This window comes from Trichosurus vulpecula, chromosome 2 (genome assembly GCF_011100635.1).
Source record: "Trichosurus vulpecula isolate mTriVul1 chromosome 2, mTriVul1.pri, whole genome shotgun sequence".
NCBI lineage: Eukaryota > Metazoa > Chordata > Mammalia > Diprotodontia > Phalangeridae > Trichosurus > Trichosurus vulpecula.
In genome coordinates, this window is record NC_050574.1 from 412,201,141 (window position 1) to 412,217,789 (window position 16,649).

General features: G+C 36.7%; 1 protein-coding gene across 4 annotated transcripts in view; it reads left to right on the forward strand.

The window, feature by feature from the left end:
• The window catches only part of SHROOM2 (shroom family member 2), a 245,925-nt gene that overhangs the window by 126,511 nt on the left and 102,765 nt on the right, over positions 1–16,649 (forward strand). The window contains exon 1 of one of the 4 annotated variants that reach the window (XM_036747867.1): positions 5,037–5,075. The exons of 2 other annotated variants lie outside the window; for them this stretch is intronic. Coding sequence is in view for 1 of the 2 variants with exons in the window: in XM_036747866.1 (XP_036603761.1) it covers positions 6,289–6,359 (71 nt within the window). In the remaining variant the exon portion in view is untranslated. Of the gene's footprint in view, positions 1–5,036; positions 5,076–5,998; positions 6,360–16,649 lie in introns of those variants that run through there. One more of the 4 variants, XM_036747866.1, reaches the window with a different exon arrangement.

Genomic DNA, 16,649 nt, shown 5'->3' on the forward strand with positions numbered 1-16,649 from the left:
TTATTCTCTAACTATATTTCAATTTATTGCCCATCACATACAAATAGTATTTTATTAAATGCTGCCCATTCTGTTTGACTTAAACCTTCCTTTACTATGTAAAATAGTGTTCACTAATCATTTGATGGATGTCTTGTTGCCCAATTAAATTAGATCATATGATTCTTAAAAACACAACTATGAATTTTACTTATCAATAAGAAATCACATTTCTATGGTACTTTTTACAGTTACAGAGCATTTTAAATACACTTTCCTATTTGAGTCTTAAAATCTTGTAAGATAGACAATACAATTATTTATTAAATAAATTTATTAATTGTTTTTGTAGGTAAAGAAATGGGCCTAGATAGTTTAAATGACTTACCCAAGGTCAAATAATACCTCCAAAGCTTCCCTACTTGGGTTCTTCTGACTGCTTTGGAAGGAAGTCACACAACCATCCCAGTAAGGTCCCCTGCAAATTCATTTGATCTCCTTTCCCCTGGGCTCTTTGCTACCACTTGGCAATGCATTTTTTTTTTTTTTACTCCTGATTGGTTCTGCATTACATTTTCCTCAAGACCTTTTCTAAACCTTCTGTTTCCTATGAATGAATAAAAAATCCCATTTAGTAAGCACTTATTATTATCAAAGCACCTGCTAAGTCCTGAAAATACAAATAGAAAAGTAAAACAGCTCCTGCTCTCAAGGAGCTCACATTCTAATGGGGAAGAAAACACATGTAGGCTTCAGCTTCAAATCAGATGAAAAATCCGGTGGTCCTTAGGGTTTGGTGGGAAAGCAGATGGGTGACACATCATCTTATAATGTCATTTCTACTGCTAAAAGTAATATCAGATCCTGCTGTTGAATGATTTGACAGTGCCAAAGATTTTGTTAGTGAGAAATTTCTTTTCTGGGTCCTCAGTAGGTATGCCTATAACACCTTTGGGAGCAGTTGCCAGGCTACCTCTCCAAAGGAAATACTTCTCTAGGTGGCAACTGAACTGGAAGTCTGGGGTTGGGGGTGGGCTTTTTTTTTTTCCCATTGGTGGCAGTTGGTCAATAGGTAGTCTTGTGGTGTTGAAGTCACACCCCATTTCTTTCTTTGATGATGACTGCTGTGCTTGAACTGGACTCAGGGCTATGATCTGGGTGGATACTGCTATTCAAAAGTCTCTTGGTTTCTCAGACCCCATTGACATCTGAGGAGAGGTGGCAGTTGAGGTGGTGGTGGAGGTTTGACTTGATTGGCATCTGCCCCTTCCTTTCTCTCCTGTAGGGTGCATTTGTTGCTTCAACTAGGCTGGCTTTCCTAATCATTGGCAGGTTGTTGGCAGTTACTGGGGAAAGCTGGTTTCTTTATACAAAGATAATGTTTCCTTAAAGGATGGCTGAGTGGGAAGCAAGACCAGGGAGTCTTGCTCCTGCTGTTCCTAGGACTTCGGGCTTATCTACCTGTTCTGACAGTTCACATCTTACCCCATGTCCCACCTCCCCACTCCCAATTTCTCAGCAGGTAACTTTGTCTCCTACTTTATTGAGAAAATTGAAGTCACTTGCCAAATTTGGCTTTCACATTTGTTGAATTACATTGACAGGGAGAAGATGATGGTAGATCTTCAGATTAGGGAAGTGCGACTTTTAATTTGTAGGCGTGAGATTTTCTGTCATCTGTATTCTGAACAGGTGGTCAGGAGTAGAATTGCATTTGGCAAGTTAAGTTTTTAAAAGTAATTGGCTCTTGTTTCATGGGACTGATAAATAAGTATCTTGTCATCATTTAGAAATTGATGCTAGGAAAACGATACTTCAGGAGACAGATCACTAACTTCACCTTCTACAAATGGCGCAATTCCTTTCTACAATGAAACGTTGCTCATAACAAAAGCCTCAATACTGACCTTTAGTGTCCATGTGTCTGCTTCATGATGTTTTGTGTATTCTAGGCATCAAAATTGAGCAAAGAGGTTTGAGAGACAGCAGTTGCTGAGTTCTTCAGATGAAGGGATGACTCAGATTGGGGAAAAGAGCTTCTTCCCTGCCAAATAATGTGTTTTGTTTGGTGCAGAGGATTTTGGCACCTGCTTATGGGCATTGTGGTTCCACATAGTTTGAAGTAAGGGGCAGCTAGGTGGCACAGTGAGTAGAGCACCGGCCCTGTAGTCAGGACCTGAGTTCAAGTGCGGCCTCAGACACTTGACACACTTTCTAGCTGTGTGACCTTGGGCAAGTCACTTAACCCCGATTGCCCTGCCAAAAGAAACAAAAAAACATAGTTTGAAGTAGCAAGGCAGACTTGATAACTTTTAAGTTTCTACCCAGAGGCTGCATCTGGAATGACCTACTCACTTTTAAAGCCTTATCCCTTTCTCCTCCCATTTCTGCTCTAAATGGTTTGCACATTAATTTTTCTTAAAATAATTTTTAATAAGCCATTTGATATAGGTTATATATACATATTATTTTTTAAAATTTATTTATTTTTAGTTTACCACACACGGTTCTACATAATTTTGAGATCTAGATTTTCTCCCCTCCCTCTCCCTCCCTCCCCAAGACGGCATGGACTCTCATATAACTACCGTGTATAACTTCGCATTGAATTAATTTATACACTAGTCAAGTTGTGGAGAAGAATTATGACCAATGGAGTGAATCATGAGAAAGAAAGAGACAGAACCAAAAAAAACAAACCCAAAAACAAAAACAAAAGAGAAGAAAAAAAGGCGAGCATGAAGTGTGCCTCAATCTGCTTTCAAACTTCACAGTTCTTTCTCTGGATGCAGACAGCTCTCTCCATCGTGAGTCCCCTGGAGTTGTCCTTGCACCTTACGTTGCTGAGAAGAGCGAAGTATGTCAGGGTTGGTCCTCACAGAATCCATATATCGGTGAAACAATTAATAACTTCATTTGAGAGAATGACAATAATGAAACAACATACAAAAACTTATGGGATGCAGCAAAAGCAGTTCTTAGGGGAAGTTTTATATCCCTAAATGCCTACATGAATAAAATGGGGAAAAAGGAGATCAATGATCTGGGCATACAGCTGAAAAAGCTAGAAAAAGAGCAAATTGAAAACCCCGAATTAAATACCAAATTAGAAATACTGAAAATCAAGGGAGAGATTAATAAAATTGAAACCAAGAAAACTATTGAATTAATAAATAAAACAAAGAGCTGGTTTTATGAAAAAACCAATAAAATTGATAAACCTTTGGCCAATTTGATTAAAAAAAAGAAAGAAGAAAATCAAATTACCAGTATTAAAAATGAAAAGGGTGAGGTCACCTCTAATGAAGAGGAAATCAAAACAACAATTAGGAATTATTTTGCCCAACTGTATGCCCATAAATTTGACAACCTTAGAGATATGGATGAATATCTACAAAAACATAAACTGCCCAGGTTAACAGAAAAGGAAGTAAAATTTCTTAATAACCCCATCTCAGAAAAAGAAATTGAGTATGCCATCAATGAACTCCCTAGGAAAAAATCTCCAGGTCCAGATGGTTTTACATGTGAATTCTATCAAACATTTAAAGAACAACTAATTCCTATACTTTGTAGACTATTTGGGAAAATAGGTGAAGAAGGAGTCCTGCCAAATTCTTTTTATGACACAAATATGGTACTAATACCCAAACCAGGTAGAGTCAAAACAGAGAAAGAAAATTATAGACCAATTTCTCTAATGAATATTGATGCAAAAATTTTAAATAAAATATTAGCAAAAAGATTGCAGCAACTCATCACGAGAATAGTACACTATGATCAGGTAGGATTTATTCCAGGAATGCAAGGCTGGTTCAATATTAGGAAGACTATTAGCATAATTGACCATATCAATATACATATTATTTTTAAAACAGTAAAGCACCCTCTTGTTATGATGACCAGCACTGAATAAATGCTTGCCAACTGATGCTCTCATGGAGATGTGATTTGATTATTTCCACTGGACAGCAATTTAGTGGAATTGACATTTTAGGGGAAGATACTGCTTTGACTTTATGGAGACTGAGTAAAAAGGTATGGCAGAATGGCTCCCTTTGAATGCATTTCTCTCAGTGAATATATATTTTGAGGATAGAAACTAGGTCAAATCTTTGTCAAGTGATACATATTCTTGTGCTAGGTATACTGGCCATCCACACCAGCTCTTGCTCTTTGTTGAATCATAAAAAGAGAAGTGTTCCCTAGATCCATAGCAAGAATATAAATAGGTATGTGTTGGGAGTTGTTGAGGTGTTAAATAGAGACAGTTGTTTATTTGGGAACCTAGAATGTCTAAGTCTTTTTCTTTAATTTTCTCCTGTAGTACCTAAAAATTGCTATCTGCTTTTCTTCTCCCTTATAGTAAGTAGTGTGCCTCCATTTACATGCTAATGTTCCCAAAAGCTGACTGTGTATCAATGCCTATTTTAGATGCACTATAGTTTTTTATTTTGAATAAAGCTGAATCCTTTCATGAAATAGATAATTTCCCCTCTTTTTTGTAGATCAGTTTGGCTTAAAAGGGAGATGCCTAAGTAGTAGAAATTTCAATTACCCTGCTGATTGTAGCCTCTCTCGAATGTACTGAATAAGTGTTTTTCTCCTTGAGGGATTTCATAGGTAAGATTATTGATGCCGCTGGCAACTATTATTTATTACTTTTTCAGTTCAGTGTAGCCAGGGGACCCCCTTTTTTCAATCTAATTAAACCCACTAAATTTACACTCTGGCAGAGATTAACACAGAAGGGGGAGGATCCTTTATAAAGAACATCATGGGGGATTAGCCGTATTAGGTGGTAAAACTTGCTAGTATAAATATTTGGAAAGACTGCTTAGTTTTATTTTATGAACACTGTTCATTATTTCGTATGAAATGTGTTTTTAACATGCATTAGCTATTGTATGCTAGTTATTTTAAAATGCATGTTTCCATTATTCAACACAAAACTAGTATTTCTTTGCACCCCTCATGTACTAGGTATTTGGAACAGTCCATTGACAAGGTAGTTCCAAAGGCAACAACATTGATTAACACAGATGTTCCTGGAAGCCATGACAGATCTGTAATCAAATGCACTGATGTTGGAAAAAGTGAGAGAATGACTAATTCGGCATGAGGTTTTATTTCCCTCTCCCCCTTCCTAGAAAGCTGTTAGTATGGCAGAAATGATATATTTGTTCTGGTAGAGGGGTGTGTGTGTGTGTGTGTGTGTGTGTGTGTGTGTGTGTGTGTGTGAAGAATCTTTTGGATTTGGGGGTAGTCTTCTGGTAGAGTATTCAGAAGAAAGGAGAAGTGTGAATTTGTAACTTTTCTAATGTTACGAACTATCATAGAATATTGCATGCAGAATTACTTTCAGTGACACCTTTTTTTAATGTTACTGTGTCTCCCTAGTTTATTCCTAAAATATAATAGATACAAAAGTTTAAGAGGGACAGCCTGCATTCATGACATGATTTTCTTTTATTAGACTTTACCTTTTTTTCCCCAAGAGAAATCAAACGTTTTGCTTCTATTTAGAGTTTTATTTAGCTTAGCATGTATTTAAAAAGTAACTGGATAAATGTTGCTTTGTTCTATATCACTTTTAATAATCCGAGAAAAGGTGAGATTATGAAATGTTAACTTTAAATGCAATGTTCTTAATGAAACTGCCTTGCTAAGATTTTTTTTCCTTTCTCATATCATAAATGTGCTTCACTTCCCATCTCACAAACAGGTTGTTAAATGTAACTTACTTTCTGATTACAACTAACATTATTTTTATGAAAATTCCCTTTTGAAAAAAATGTTTTCCAAAAATGATCACTGTGGGTTTTTTTTAAAGGATTCCCTTGTTTTTACTATTAATTTGAAGAGTTTTCCATAGGAAAATTTAGTGCATTTAGGGCATGTTGCATAATGGGAATTATATTGGAGAGCTTAAAAGGTTTCGTGAGGACTTGAAAATATTGCCACAAAACCGTAATCTGATATGAAGCTAAAATTCTAATTAAGAAAACTAAACCCTCAAGCACAAATTTTAGGGATACAGATAAATCACGATTAATTTCTAGGTTTACAATTCAATTAGAAGGGTAAAAATTATACTCCTACTTTTTGAAGGTTCATGTGAAACTTTTGAGAACAGGCTTTCTGAAAACTTATGCCTAGAGTCACAACACATTGACTAGCTGCTTTTGCAGTATTTGCCAACTGGGAATAGAGCACCAGGGTAAGCACACATTAAGGGAGACTGTTATCTTGAGTCTCTTATCTGGTGGCCCCAGATACTGTGTGCACACTTTGTCCAGCCAGTGGAAGATGCGAGATGCTAACAGCCTAGGATTCAGTGGGAGAACCAAAATGGACTTTGAGCCTTCCAGAAGCAAAAGGTAATAATGTTTGTTTCCCTTGGCAGTGGACTAGGACTGACTCTTTTTTTTTTTTTTTTTTACAAGATTGTGTTTGGTGGATCTAAATAGCAGCTAGAAAAATGCATCTGCTTTTCCTTGGGCTTATAATGTGGCTTTTCAGATAGCCTGGGAAGGGGGTTAAGCTCTTCAAAAGCTTATACCCCTTATTTACAGAATGTTAGGAACACAACTCCCTTCCCCCATTCAGACTGAGAGAAGCGACTGCAGACAGTACTTACTACCTCTATGCTGTTTTATTGGCCGGAGCTCTCAGCAGCTTAGTATTGCCATCTGCTAGGCTACCTCTTTTAAGCCCCACAGAGGGATGTTGGAGCTTTATTCCCTTTGGAGCACGTGGCTCTGGGACATTTTGCTTCTTTATTGTAACAATCCAATACTTTGGTTCCTGGGATTGGAACACTCATAACGGATAAGGTGCTGCACAGAGCGTAAAAAAAGGAGGTGCTCCTGCCCTCCCAGAATTTAATGTAAAATACTCTTTTCAGGTTGTCCCTGTGAGAACAAAACATGTTACTTAGTTACATAGGAAAAGATTTCTCTGGAAGAAGTAAAACTTAGTGTATTTAATTTTATATTTTATATTTCCCATGCTAAGAATTTGGGGTAGATTTCATAAGATGAAAGTTCTCAGAGCTTTGTAAAATAAGAGATTACATCATCCAAGAAGATACCTTGCCAGGCCTGGTGACAGACACCTGTATATACTGCCATTGGGGAGACTGAGGAGTGGATTGCTTGATTTTGGGAGTTCTGAGCTATAGTAGAGATAAAGCCAATCAGGAATCCACACTAAATTTGGCACCATTTTGTTGAGTGTAAGCCACCAGGCGGCTTAAACAGGGGTGAACCAGCCAGGTCAGAAAAACAGAGGTGATTAAAGCTTTCATGCTGATCAGTGTTGGAATTGGGACCTTAAGTGGCTGTTGCTTTTTTTTTTTCGTTACCTTTTAAGTTCCAAACTGTCTGCTTCTCTGCATCCCCACTGAACACTAAAGAAGACCACCATTTGACACAGATTTATTAATATATGTAAAACCATACTATATATACTCCTAATTTATCAATTCTTTCTCTGGAGGTGGATAGCATCTTCCTTCCTAGGTCCTTTGTAGTTGATTTGAGTATTCATAATACTCAGAACAACTTGATCGTTCTTCAAACAATATTGCTGTTACTGTATACAGTATTCTCTAGGTTCTGCTAATTTCATTTTTTTCATGCAAGTTTTTCCATGTTTTTCTATAATCAGCCAGCTTATCATTTCTTACAGCACACTGGTATTCCCAAAAAGTGCACTGATGGCAAAGTTGAAAATGCCTTCTTCCCTTTTCTGATGTTGAATAATATCAAATGACCTAACTAGTAGAAAGTAAGAAGATACATAGGATCAAAAGATTTTGCCCTCAAAGGGATACCTTCCAGATCATCCATGTCAACCATGTAATTTTACAGATTAGGAAACTGAGTCCCAGAATGATTAAGTCTCATGGAAAGTATCGGTGTTCAGTTTTTAAAAATTCAGCTCTTCTAACTTCAAAAAACTAATTATTGAAATGTTGAATAGCAATAGTTAATGTTAGTCCGTTGGGTTTTGTTTTGTTTTTTATCAAGGTATCCAGAGAGAAGATAGGGTGCAAACTGGGAATGTTATTTAGTATCATGTTGTTCTGTATGTATCTTGTTTAAAATAAGTGGTGTGGGAGGAAAAGTCCCTGCAGTTTGTCTAAAACTACTACCAAAATGGAATTTTTGGGAGAGGGTATTATGTGTTCTGTGAGTTTTGTTTTTTTTTTAACAGGAGGTGGTCTGGAAGACTTGGATTCAATTTCCCCCTCTGACCAGTTAGATCATTCTATCTCAGTTCAAGCCATTCAACCTAGATGGGCCTTAAACAACTCTTTGGGACTTGTTTAAATTGTAGATAAGCTGCATTTGGCCGTGGTGGAAAGAATTCCCAAATTCACAAAATCCCAGATCCTCCTTGTATGCACTTGTATGTACTTCTGATGAGTGACTGTCCTGATTTTCCTTTCATAAAGTCCTAATTCATTTAATTTAACCCGTGAAAACAAAACCTTCATTTATGAATGCTGTCTGCTATTTTTAAATCAGCCTTGCAAATTAGGGAATAGCTTTCATTCTTGCCAGTGAATTATAGATAATTTTTTTTAAAAAATAAAATAATAGTGGAGATGTTTGCTACTTGTAGCATGAATTTCTACTCACTTTGAGTGTAAAAAGACCTGTAAAAACTGGATAATGCACACATGTATAAATGATTACCTTTTTGTCATTTATGAGCTCAGGTCAAAAGTAAATCAAAAACACTTTATTAAAAGATTTGCATGGATTTATTCATTACCTTTCCTTGTAAACTGTGGTAAGATTATAACAAAATGTATATACCTTTAAGATGTCATGAAAATGAAAAATATTCTTTGAAAGCTAGTAAATATAACATTGTTTGCTCATTCTCCAGCTGTTCCATAAACATTTTCCCTAATTAGCATAGCTATAAAATTTTGTCATGATTAAAATAATCTAGAACAGCAGTGACCAAAAAGTTTATGGACTTTTTTTTTCTTCAAATTTTACTACTTTTTATAAGCTTCTTAAAACTGACTTCATGACTTTGAAATCAGAGCAGTAGTTCCAAAGCCCCTCCCTACTCCCCACCCACCTCCTTGATTCGCCAAATTTAAAATGACTTCTAGTCTCTCCTTTTATAGTCAGAAAACTTCTCTTTCTCCAGTGATATCTTCTAGTTCTGAGGATTCTTATGTTAACTGTTAGTTTCTGTTTTTAGGAAATAATAGAACTGAACTATTTTGTTATTAAGGAATTATTAATTTTGGCAGTCTGGCATGAATAATTAAATGAGATTATTTGTTCTTCAAAATTTGCCTTTTTTAACCTGTAAGTTACTAGTGTATTATTGTGTGTTATTAATGCAACATCATTTGAATCAAAGAAGTAATCAAGTGTTTGTAATATCAGTATGGTAGAGATAATTTCGTTTCAGAGAATTTCTTCTTGGTTTTAATATTTATGTATAAAGCATAGATTATCTTGTAGTTGAGTTACAGAGTGGGCTCTATGACTACTGTAATAGTATTAACAATTGCTCATTTGAGCAGCACCAAGGTTTTGAGCCAAAAGTCTGTCCTGTTGCAAATGTGAAACTTAATACTGAATACCTGGAAATAAGTTTTGTTGGTGTCACCATTGAATACTGAATGGGATGAAAGGACTGGTTGGAAAATTAGATAAGGTATGATGCTAAACGCAGATACCCCCGCTCCTCTGAACATTGCAAATGCTATCTTTTTTGCTCTTTTTTCCTTCAGGAGTTAGGGCATTTTTGGCATATGAAAATCCTAAAAAATTAATAGAAAAATCAATATCTATAGCAAACTCAAGATTTGGATTTATTCTTAGGTCCTAGACACTAAATAAGTGTTCATTGCATGAATGGTTATTGAATGAGTTACTGTATTAATCTTAGTCACTTCTGTTTAAGGCCCTTACAGCAAACATCAGGGAGTGTAAGAAAATAGTTTCTCATGCATGCTTTTTTCAAGAGAAAGATAACTCAAAATGAAACGTCTCCTAGAGAAAAGCACTCTCTGATGCTTTAATCTTCATCTGTATTCTTCTTGGCACTGGTATTTGTTTAGAATACGGCTTTGATGTGCTATATCAGTTTCGGCTATTTCAGTCATTTGGGAATTTCCTCTCTTTCCTTGATTTCCCACATGTATAAAGACAGGAACTAGCTTACTGATATCCCATTAGGAATGTAGATTTGATCACAAGTGATGTCACCATCCACAACATTGCATTGTCTACCCTGAGGAAATCTTTTTCAACCAATACTACCACATGATACTAATTTATTGTGCAGTCTTTAGTAAAGCCAGAAGAAGTCTCATTGGTTTTTCCAGAGCTGACAGTATATCAGGTGATGTCTTTCAATCCATTGCAAAGTACTGATCCTATATTTACAGCTGGAAGGGACCATGCTATAATGCTATTCCTTTCTTAAAACTGGTCTTCAGGCGAAGCATGCCAAGAATTTCACCCAACTATCTGTGGATAACAAATTGATGTTCCAAAATTAACTTTTGAATTGAAAATTGAGAATTGTCATTAGGCACCAGCGAGGGGTGGAAAGAGGCTAGATCTGGAGTCAGAAGATCTGGGTTCAAAATTCTAGCTCAGTTACTTACTGCATCTGTGTATTTTCTGCAGTGGTTATGAGAAAGTCATTTGAAACTCTGGTCTTTGTTTCATCCTCTTTAAAATGAGGAGATTGGATTAAAGGACTTCTAAGCTAGGGCTGGAGGCTTGACTTGGGGGTTGAGAAGGACATTCCCCTACCTTACCCTGAAGTCATTCTGGGATTTAAAATATAGAAGGAGTTGCAGTTATTCTTGGTAGCTAATATCTACAAGGCAGAGGGGATTTTGGAGAGGGGAGCATCGTATTCTGGTGGTTAGCTTTTATGGAACTTAGACACAGAGTTCCTGAGTTGAAAATTGTAGTGGTTGCTCCTTTCTCCGACCTTTCCTTCTCATAAGTATAACTGGATGTAGTAGCAATTCAGATTTGAAGATCTTTCCCACTCATTAATAGGCCATGTGACCTGCTTATGTCACAGGAAGCCGAAGTCATGTGTGGTAGGAGGAGCTTCCTGACAGGAAAAGGAAGTTATGTCACAGGAAATAGAGAGAGAGAGAGAGAGAGAGAGAGAGAGAGAGAGAGAGAGAGAGCCAGCGCACAGTTACGGCAGCTGATGGCCGCCCTCGTGACAGTTGCAACTGAACAGGCTGTACTGTGAGTTTGTTTTTGGGAAGACTCCAATAGGGGGTCGGAGAGGTTTTGGGATGGGGAGGCTCCGTGTTGTGCTACTATGTATCGAATGCTTTGCTGCTGTGATAGATTGGAGAAATGGCTTATGGGATCTGGTTCTCTGGTGTCTGAATAACTGGTTTCCTTCTTCTGCCTTCTATGTGGAGAGTCTCTTGTACTTTGCGATACAGAACCACACAGGCATTTTGACAGTTACCATCTACATTGTTATTGCGTTACTGATAACACTGGATTGTTCAAATGTTGATTAGTATCATATTCTTCTCTTTTTTATTTTGTTTATCTAGTTTTAGTTATTACTATTTCTGCTAGAGAATGGTGGGAGTAAGACTAAATTCCTTTTAGATGCTGATTCAACTAATTTCAACAAACATTAATCATCTAGTATGTGCAATGCATTGTGCCAGGTTCTAGGGATATGAAGATATTCTGTATCTGCCCTTTAGGAGATGGTGGGTCTTTGAAGTGAAATAAGAACATGTATATTATGATGAGATCCTTTACAATTCAGCGGAACAGAGATTTCATGGAAGAGGTGGCCCCTAAGTTGGTGCCTTTAAAGGAAGGGATTAGTACCAAAGGTGGAGATTAGGATAGTGGAGTGAAATCTATTCAAGGTACAGATATAGAGTAGGCTGTTGGGGTTGTAGGACTGGAGCTCAGGGAGAGATGCTGCTGCTGGAGATACAGATTGTAAGTTCTCTGCCTAGAAGCTGTGAGAATCGATAATATCTCCAACAGAGTGCTTGTAGGAAGAGAAGAGGGCCAAGAACAGAGTCTTGATGGGGATATCTGCATTGAAAGAGCAGCAGTAAGATAATAAGTAAGCATTTATTGAGTACCTACTGTGTGCCAGGAACTGTGTTAAGTGCTGGAGATAGTAAAAGAGGCAAAAGACAATACCTGTCCTCAAGGAATTTGCTGTCCAATGATAGTGACAACATGCAAATGTACAGATAGAAGATAGATAATTAAAAGAAGAAAGGCACTAGAATTAAGAGGGATTGGGAAAAAGGCTCCCTGTAAAAATGGGATTTTTTTTTTAAAGGAAGCCAGGGAAGTCAGAGGGTAGAATTAAGGAGGGAGAACATTCAAGGCAGTGGGAATAGCCAGAGAGTAAACCTGGAACTGAGAGATGGAATGTCTTGTTTGAGGAACAGCTAGGAGACTAGTGTCATTAGATTGAAGAATATATAGTAGGTAATAAAGGTGTAAGGAAAGACTGGAGAAGGTAGAAGGGAGGCTAGGTTATGAAGGGCTTTGAATGTCCAACAGTGCCAGTATGAATGCTGTGCTGGAGGTTATAGAGAGCCATTGAAGTTGTTTGAGTGGAGTTGGGCTGGGGGGCGGGAAGACATGGTCAGACCTGTTTAGGAAAATCACTTTGAGAAACCTGAAATAGGTTGACCCATCAGCAGGCTATTGTCCAGGCATGAGGTGATGAGATAAGAAGTTAGTGAAGGCTATGGAAGAACTGTTAGAAAAGTATGGAAACTGAGAGTTCTGTGCTATGGAAATAAAGCCAGTAGAGGAGAAAATACCAAGAAGAAAGGGGTGGTCAATAACATTAAATATTTCAGGGAGGTCAAAAGAATGAAAAACATCGCTAGATTTGGCAATGAGGTGATCTAGAAGAGAACCAGGAGAGTCGAAATGGAAGATTATTTGGACAGGGGCTAAAATTATGAGTGTGGATGGTGAGGAAAAGGAGGAGAGGAGTTCAGACAGAGGACAGAAGAATAGAGAGTTATGTTGGGTAAAGAGAAGATTTTTTTTTTAATATAGGGGAGATGAGATGAGATAGTTATAGGCAAAGGGGAAGGAATTGGTAGAGGTAGAGATCAAAAATGAATTAAGGAGTGATTGAGCAAGTTTCTCGTGCAGAAGGAAGGAAAGAAAAAAGGATGAGTAAATTAGATGGAGAAAAGGTTAGAGAAGAAGGCAGGATTTAGAGCTCATGTCTGATGGTCTTGGTTTTTTTAAAAATTGAGAGAAGGTCATCTTGAGAGTGAGGGATTTATAGTTGGGGACTTGATAAGCAAAGAAAAAAGTTTGGGGCAACCAGTAGGACAACCATTTGAAAGAGTTAATAAAAAATAAATACTGTGAATCCCCTGAGGGACCAGGTCAGATTAGATAGTTGTGTTAGAATCATCAGATACCTGAGATAGAAACATAGACTCAGATCTGGAAGATATGTTAGACATCATCTGATCCACCCTGCTCATTTTACAGATAAAGAAATTGAGTCCCCCAAATCTCAAGCAGTTTGCCCAAGATGACACAACTAGCTAATTGTACTACCAGGTCTAAAATCAGGTTACCTGGTGTTTTCTTTGCATTATACCACACTATCTGATTGATGTAATTCAAACAAACAAAAAATCCAATATACAGAAAAATCATTTGTGAAATTAAATCCAACCGAATCAGGTTCAAAGCAGGAAAGAACCATATTCAAGCCTGAGACAGGTTCCATTTGTAATCCTTTTGGAAAGGGAAGCCTTATTTTGTTTTTTTGGTGTTTTTTTTTTTGGAAGGGGGGAAGGCCAGGCAGTTGGGGTTAAGTGACTTGCCCAAGGTCACACAGCTAGTAAGTGTGTCAGGTGTCTGAGGTCGGATTTGGACTCAGGTCCTCCTGACTCCAGGGCCTGTGCTCTACTCACTACACCACTTAGCCATCCCCAGGGGAGCCATTTTTGGCTTTAGTTATGCTTGATTAGAGAGAGTAGTAATTTGCACTGTGATTTTAACAAGGTTTGATTAAGCATTTTTACAAATTAATGTATTTACATCCAACATATTAAAACACGTTGCTTACTGACACTCATTCAAGTAATGTTTATTAAATCCCTGTAATATGAAGAATATTGTCTTAGGTTCCTAGGGAAGTACAAAGATCAAATAAAACAAGGTACCTACCTGCCTTTGGGGAATGATGTAGTCTAATGATATGGTGAAAATGTTCAACTAGAGTGCAAATAGTTATCTGAAGCTGATACTAGAAATGTAAACCAAGCAGAATTAATAAACTTGCTCATTAGAAGTATAATGGAAAAAGTTTAAAAATTAAAATTCCTAAATTTAAGCCCCCAATTCTGCCATTTAGAACCTGATTTTTTAAAAAATAACTCTTGTTTTCTTATTTAATAAAATAAGGATAATAAGGATACATTACTTTCAACACTGATTTGTCAAGAGAACTAAAATGCAATCTATATAAAATGCTTTGTAACTATAAAGTTACAATGACCTTGTGACTCCAGTGGTCAGTAGAGTGCCTTAGAAGACCCTACCAGTAATAATTGGCATCTTCTTTGTTAAAGCAGAAATTGATTTTCCAGTTTGTGAATTAATCATCTCATTTGCTGCCTTTACTATAATAATTTTAATTTCACTAACATATTCACTATAGAAAAAGGCAGGAGAACCAAAAAAAAAACCAAAACCCCAAACCATGCTCAAATATAATAGTATTCTTACTATTAGGAGGTTTTTTTTAATGACAGAATATGCTGAACTCATATTCCTATTCATAAACAAAATTCACAAGAAGTTTTATGTCTCAAGATAGCAGAATTATCATATATACAAATAAATTTTAAGTCTAATCCCAAATTTGCTTCCATGCCATTAAACAATTTTTAGTCAATGTATTCCTTTTTTCCATTAGGAAAATAGTTTGCATTTTGTTCTAAACCTTCTAGAACACTCTGCAAGCAGAATAATAAAAATTATTGGGAATTTTTCTTCTATACCTTTAGATTCTTTTCACTGAGTCTTAAGTTCTTACCATCTTTTGAATAGACCACAGAAATCTTTATGCCTATACCTTGAGCAATAGTATTTGGAGAGATTTGATTTTCAGGTAAGAAAAGTCAAAGGATCCCTTTTCATCTCTTTTAAGTCTTGATCCCTTCTGGCAGGACCAGAACCTTTTAAAATTTGTTTCATACTGGGTATATTTTTCACAGCTCATCATCATTTTCCAAGACCTGATGCAACTGGGTTTAAAAGCTTCTCACCTAGGTGACCTTATTAAAACAAAGGAGAATTAGAAGAAAGGGCTAAGGCTCCTCCTGGGTGAAATGTAATTGGACATTTGAAAATTGACATTTTAAGATGCCTTAAAAAAAAAAACTGGCTAACCCCAATGCTACTTGAACTGAAAATCTTTTTTTTCGTTTTTAGATATTAGGTTTTTTTCTTTCTTTTCCATTATCTTCAGCCTGCTTTCTTAACCTATCTGCTGAACCTTATAAGCATTTGAGAAGGCAGACAACTTTGTTAGGTTGTCTTTTTAATGATTATAGTAATAGATCATCTAACATTAGGTTGAAATGAAAGTTAAGCATGGCTATCTTGTTGAATTTATATATTTAGATTTGCCAGATGGGCAAGAGGTACTCTGTAACCACAAATATTTTCCCTATATAGGTCATGAGAGATTCATTGGGTTAATTGACTTTTTTAAAATCCTTGGATTGTAGTTGCCAAAATTTGTCATATGGTGGCCATCCTTTTTACTTATTTAACCATTTTTGATTTCTTACTACAGGCATGTAATCAATGGAACTTAGGGACTGAATTTTTAATGGTCTATTCCCCTCATTAAACTGAAGTCCAGATAACTGAAATGATTTGGTTGAATTCACACAGCTGGGAAGCAGAACCCTTAGTAAAACTGGCCAGACCAGAATAATATATTGCATTAAAACTTGAGCTTTTCTGTTTGTGAACTAATTTTTTGTGGGAAAGACAGATTTTCATTTGACAGTCATTATCTTATTCATTATTCCATTCTCACATCACTATTTCTGAATATATGGGGTTCATAGTTTTTGTAATATAAAGTTAGTTACAGGTTTCTGGGAGAACAGATAGAGTACTGGGCCCAGAATTAGGGAGACTTATGTTGGTGAGTTCAAATCTGGCCTCAGACACTTAATAGCTCAGTGACCATGGGCAAGTCACTTAACCCTGTTTGCCTCAGTTTCCTCATTTGTAAAATGCAACGGAGAAGGAAATGGCAAACCACTCTAGTATCTTTGTCAAAAAAACAAAACAAAACAAAACACCAAATGGGGTCTCAAAGAGTCAGACACAGCTAAATGACAACTGAATGATAACAACATTGAAAGCATTTGGAGAGGGAAGTAATGCCCACCATAAAATCCTTAAGGTCCCTTCTGGCTCCACCTCTGGGATCCTATGAAATCCTGATTTTGACATTTACTCCTCATCTGGTTTCTTCGAGAACAGGTCATGCTGCACTAACCTTATTTATTTCCTTTTTTTCTGATAGGGTAATTAATTTTGTCAATTAGAAGAGGGCTGTAGGCATCACAAACTTAGATTGTGGCAGAGTTTGATAGA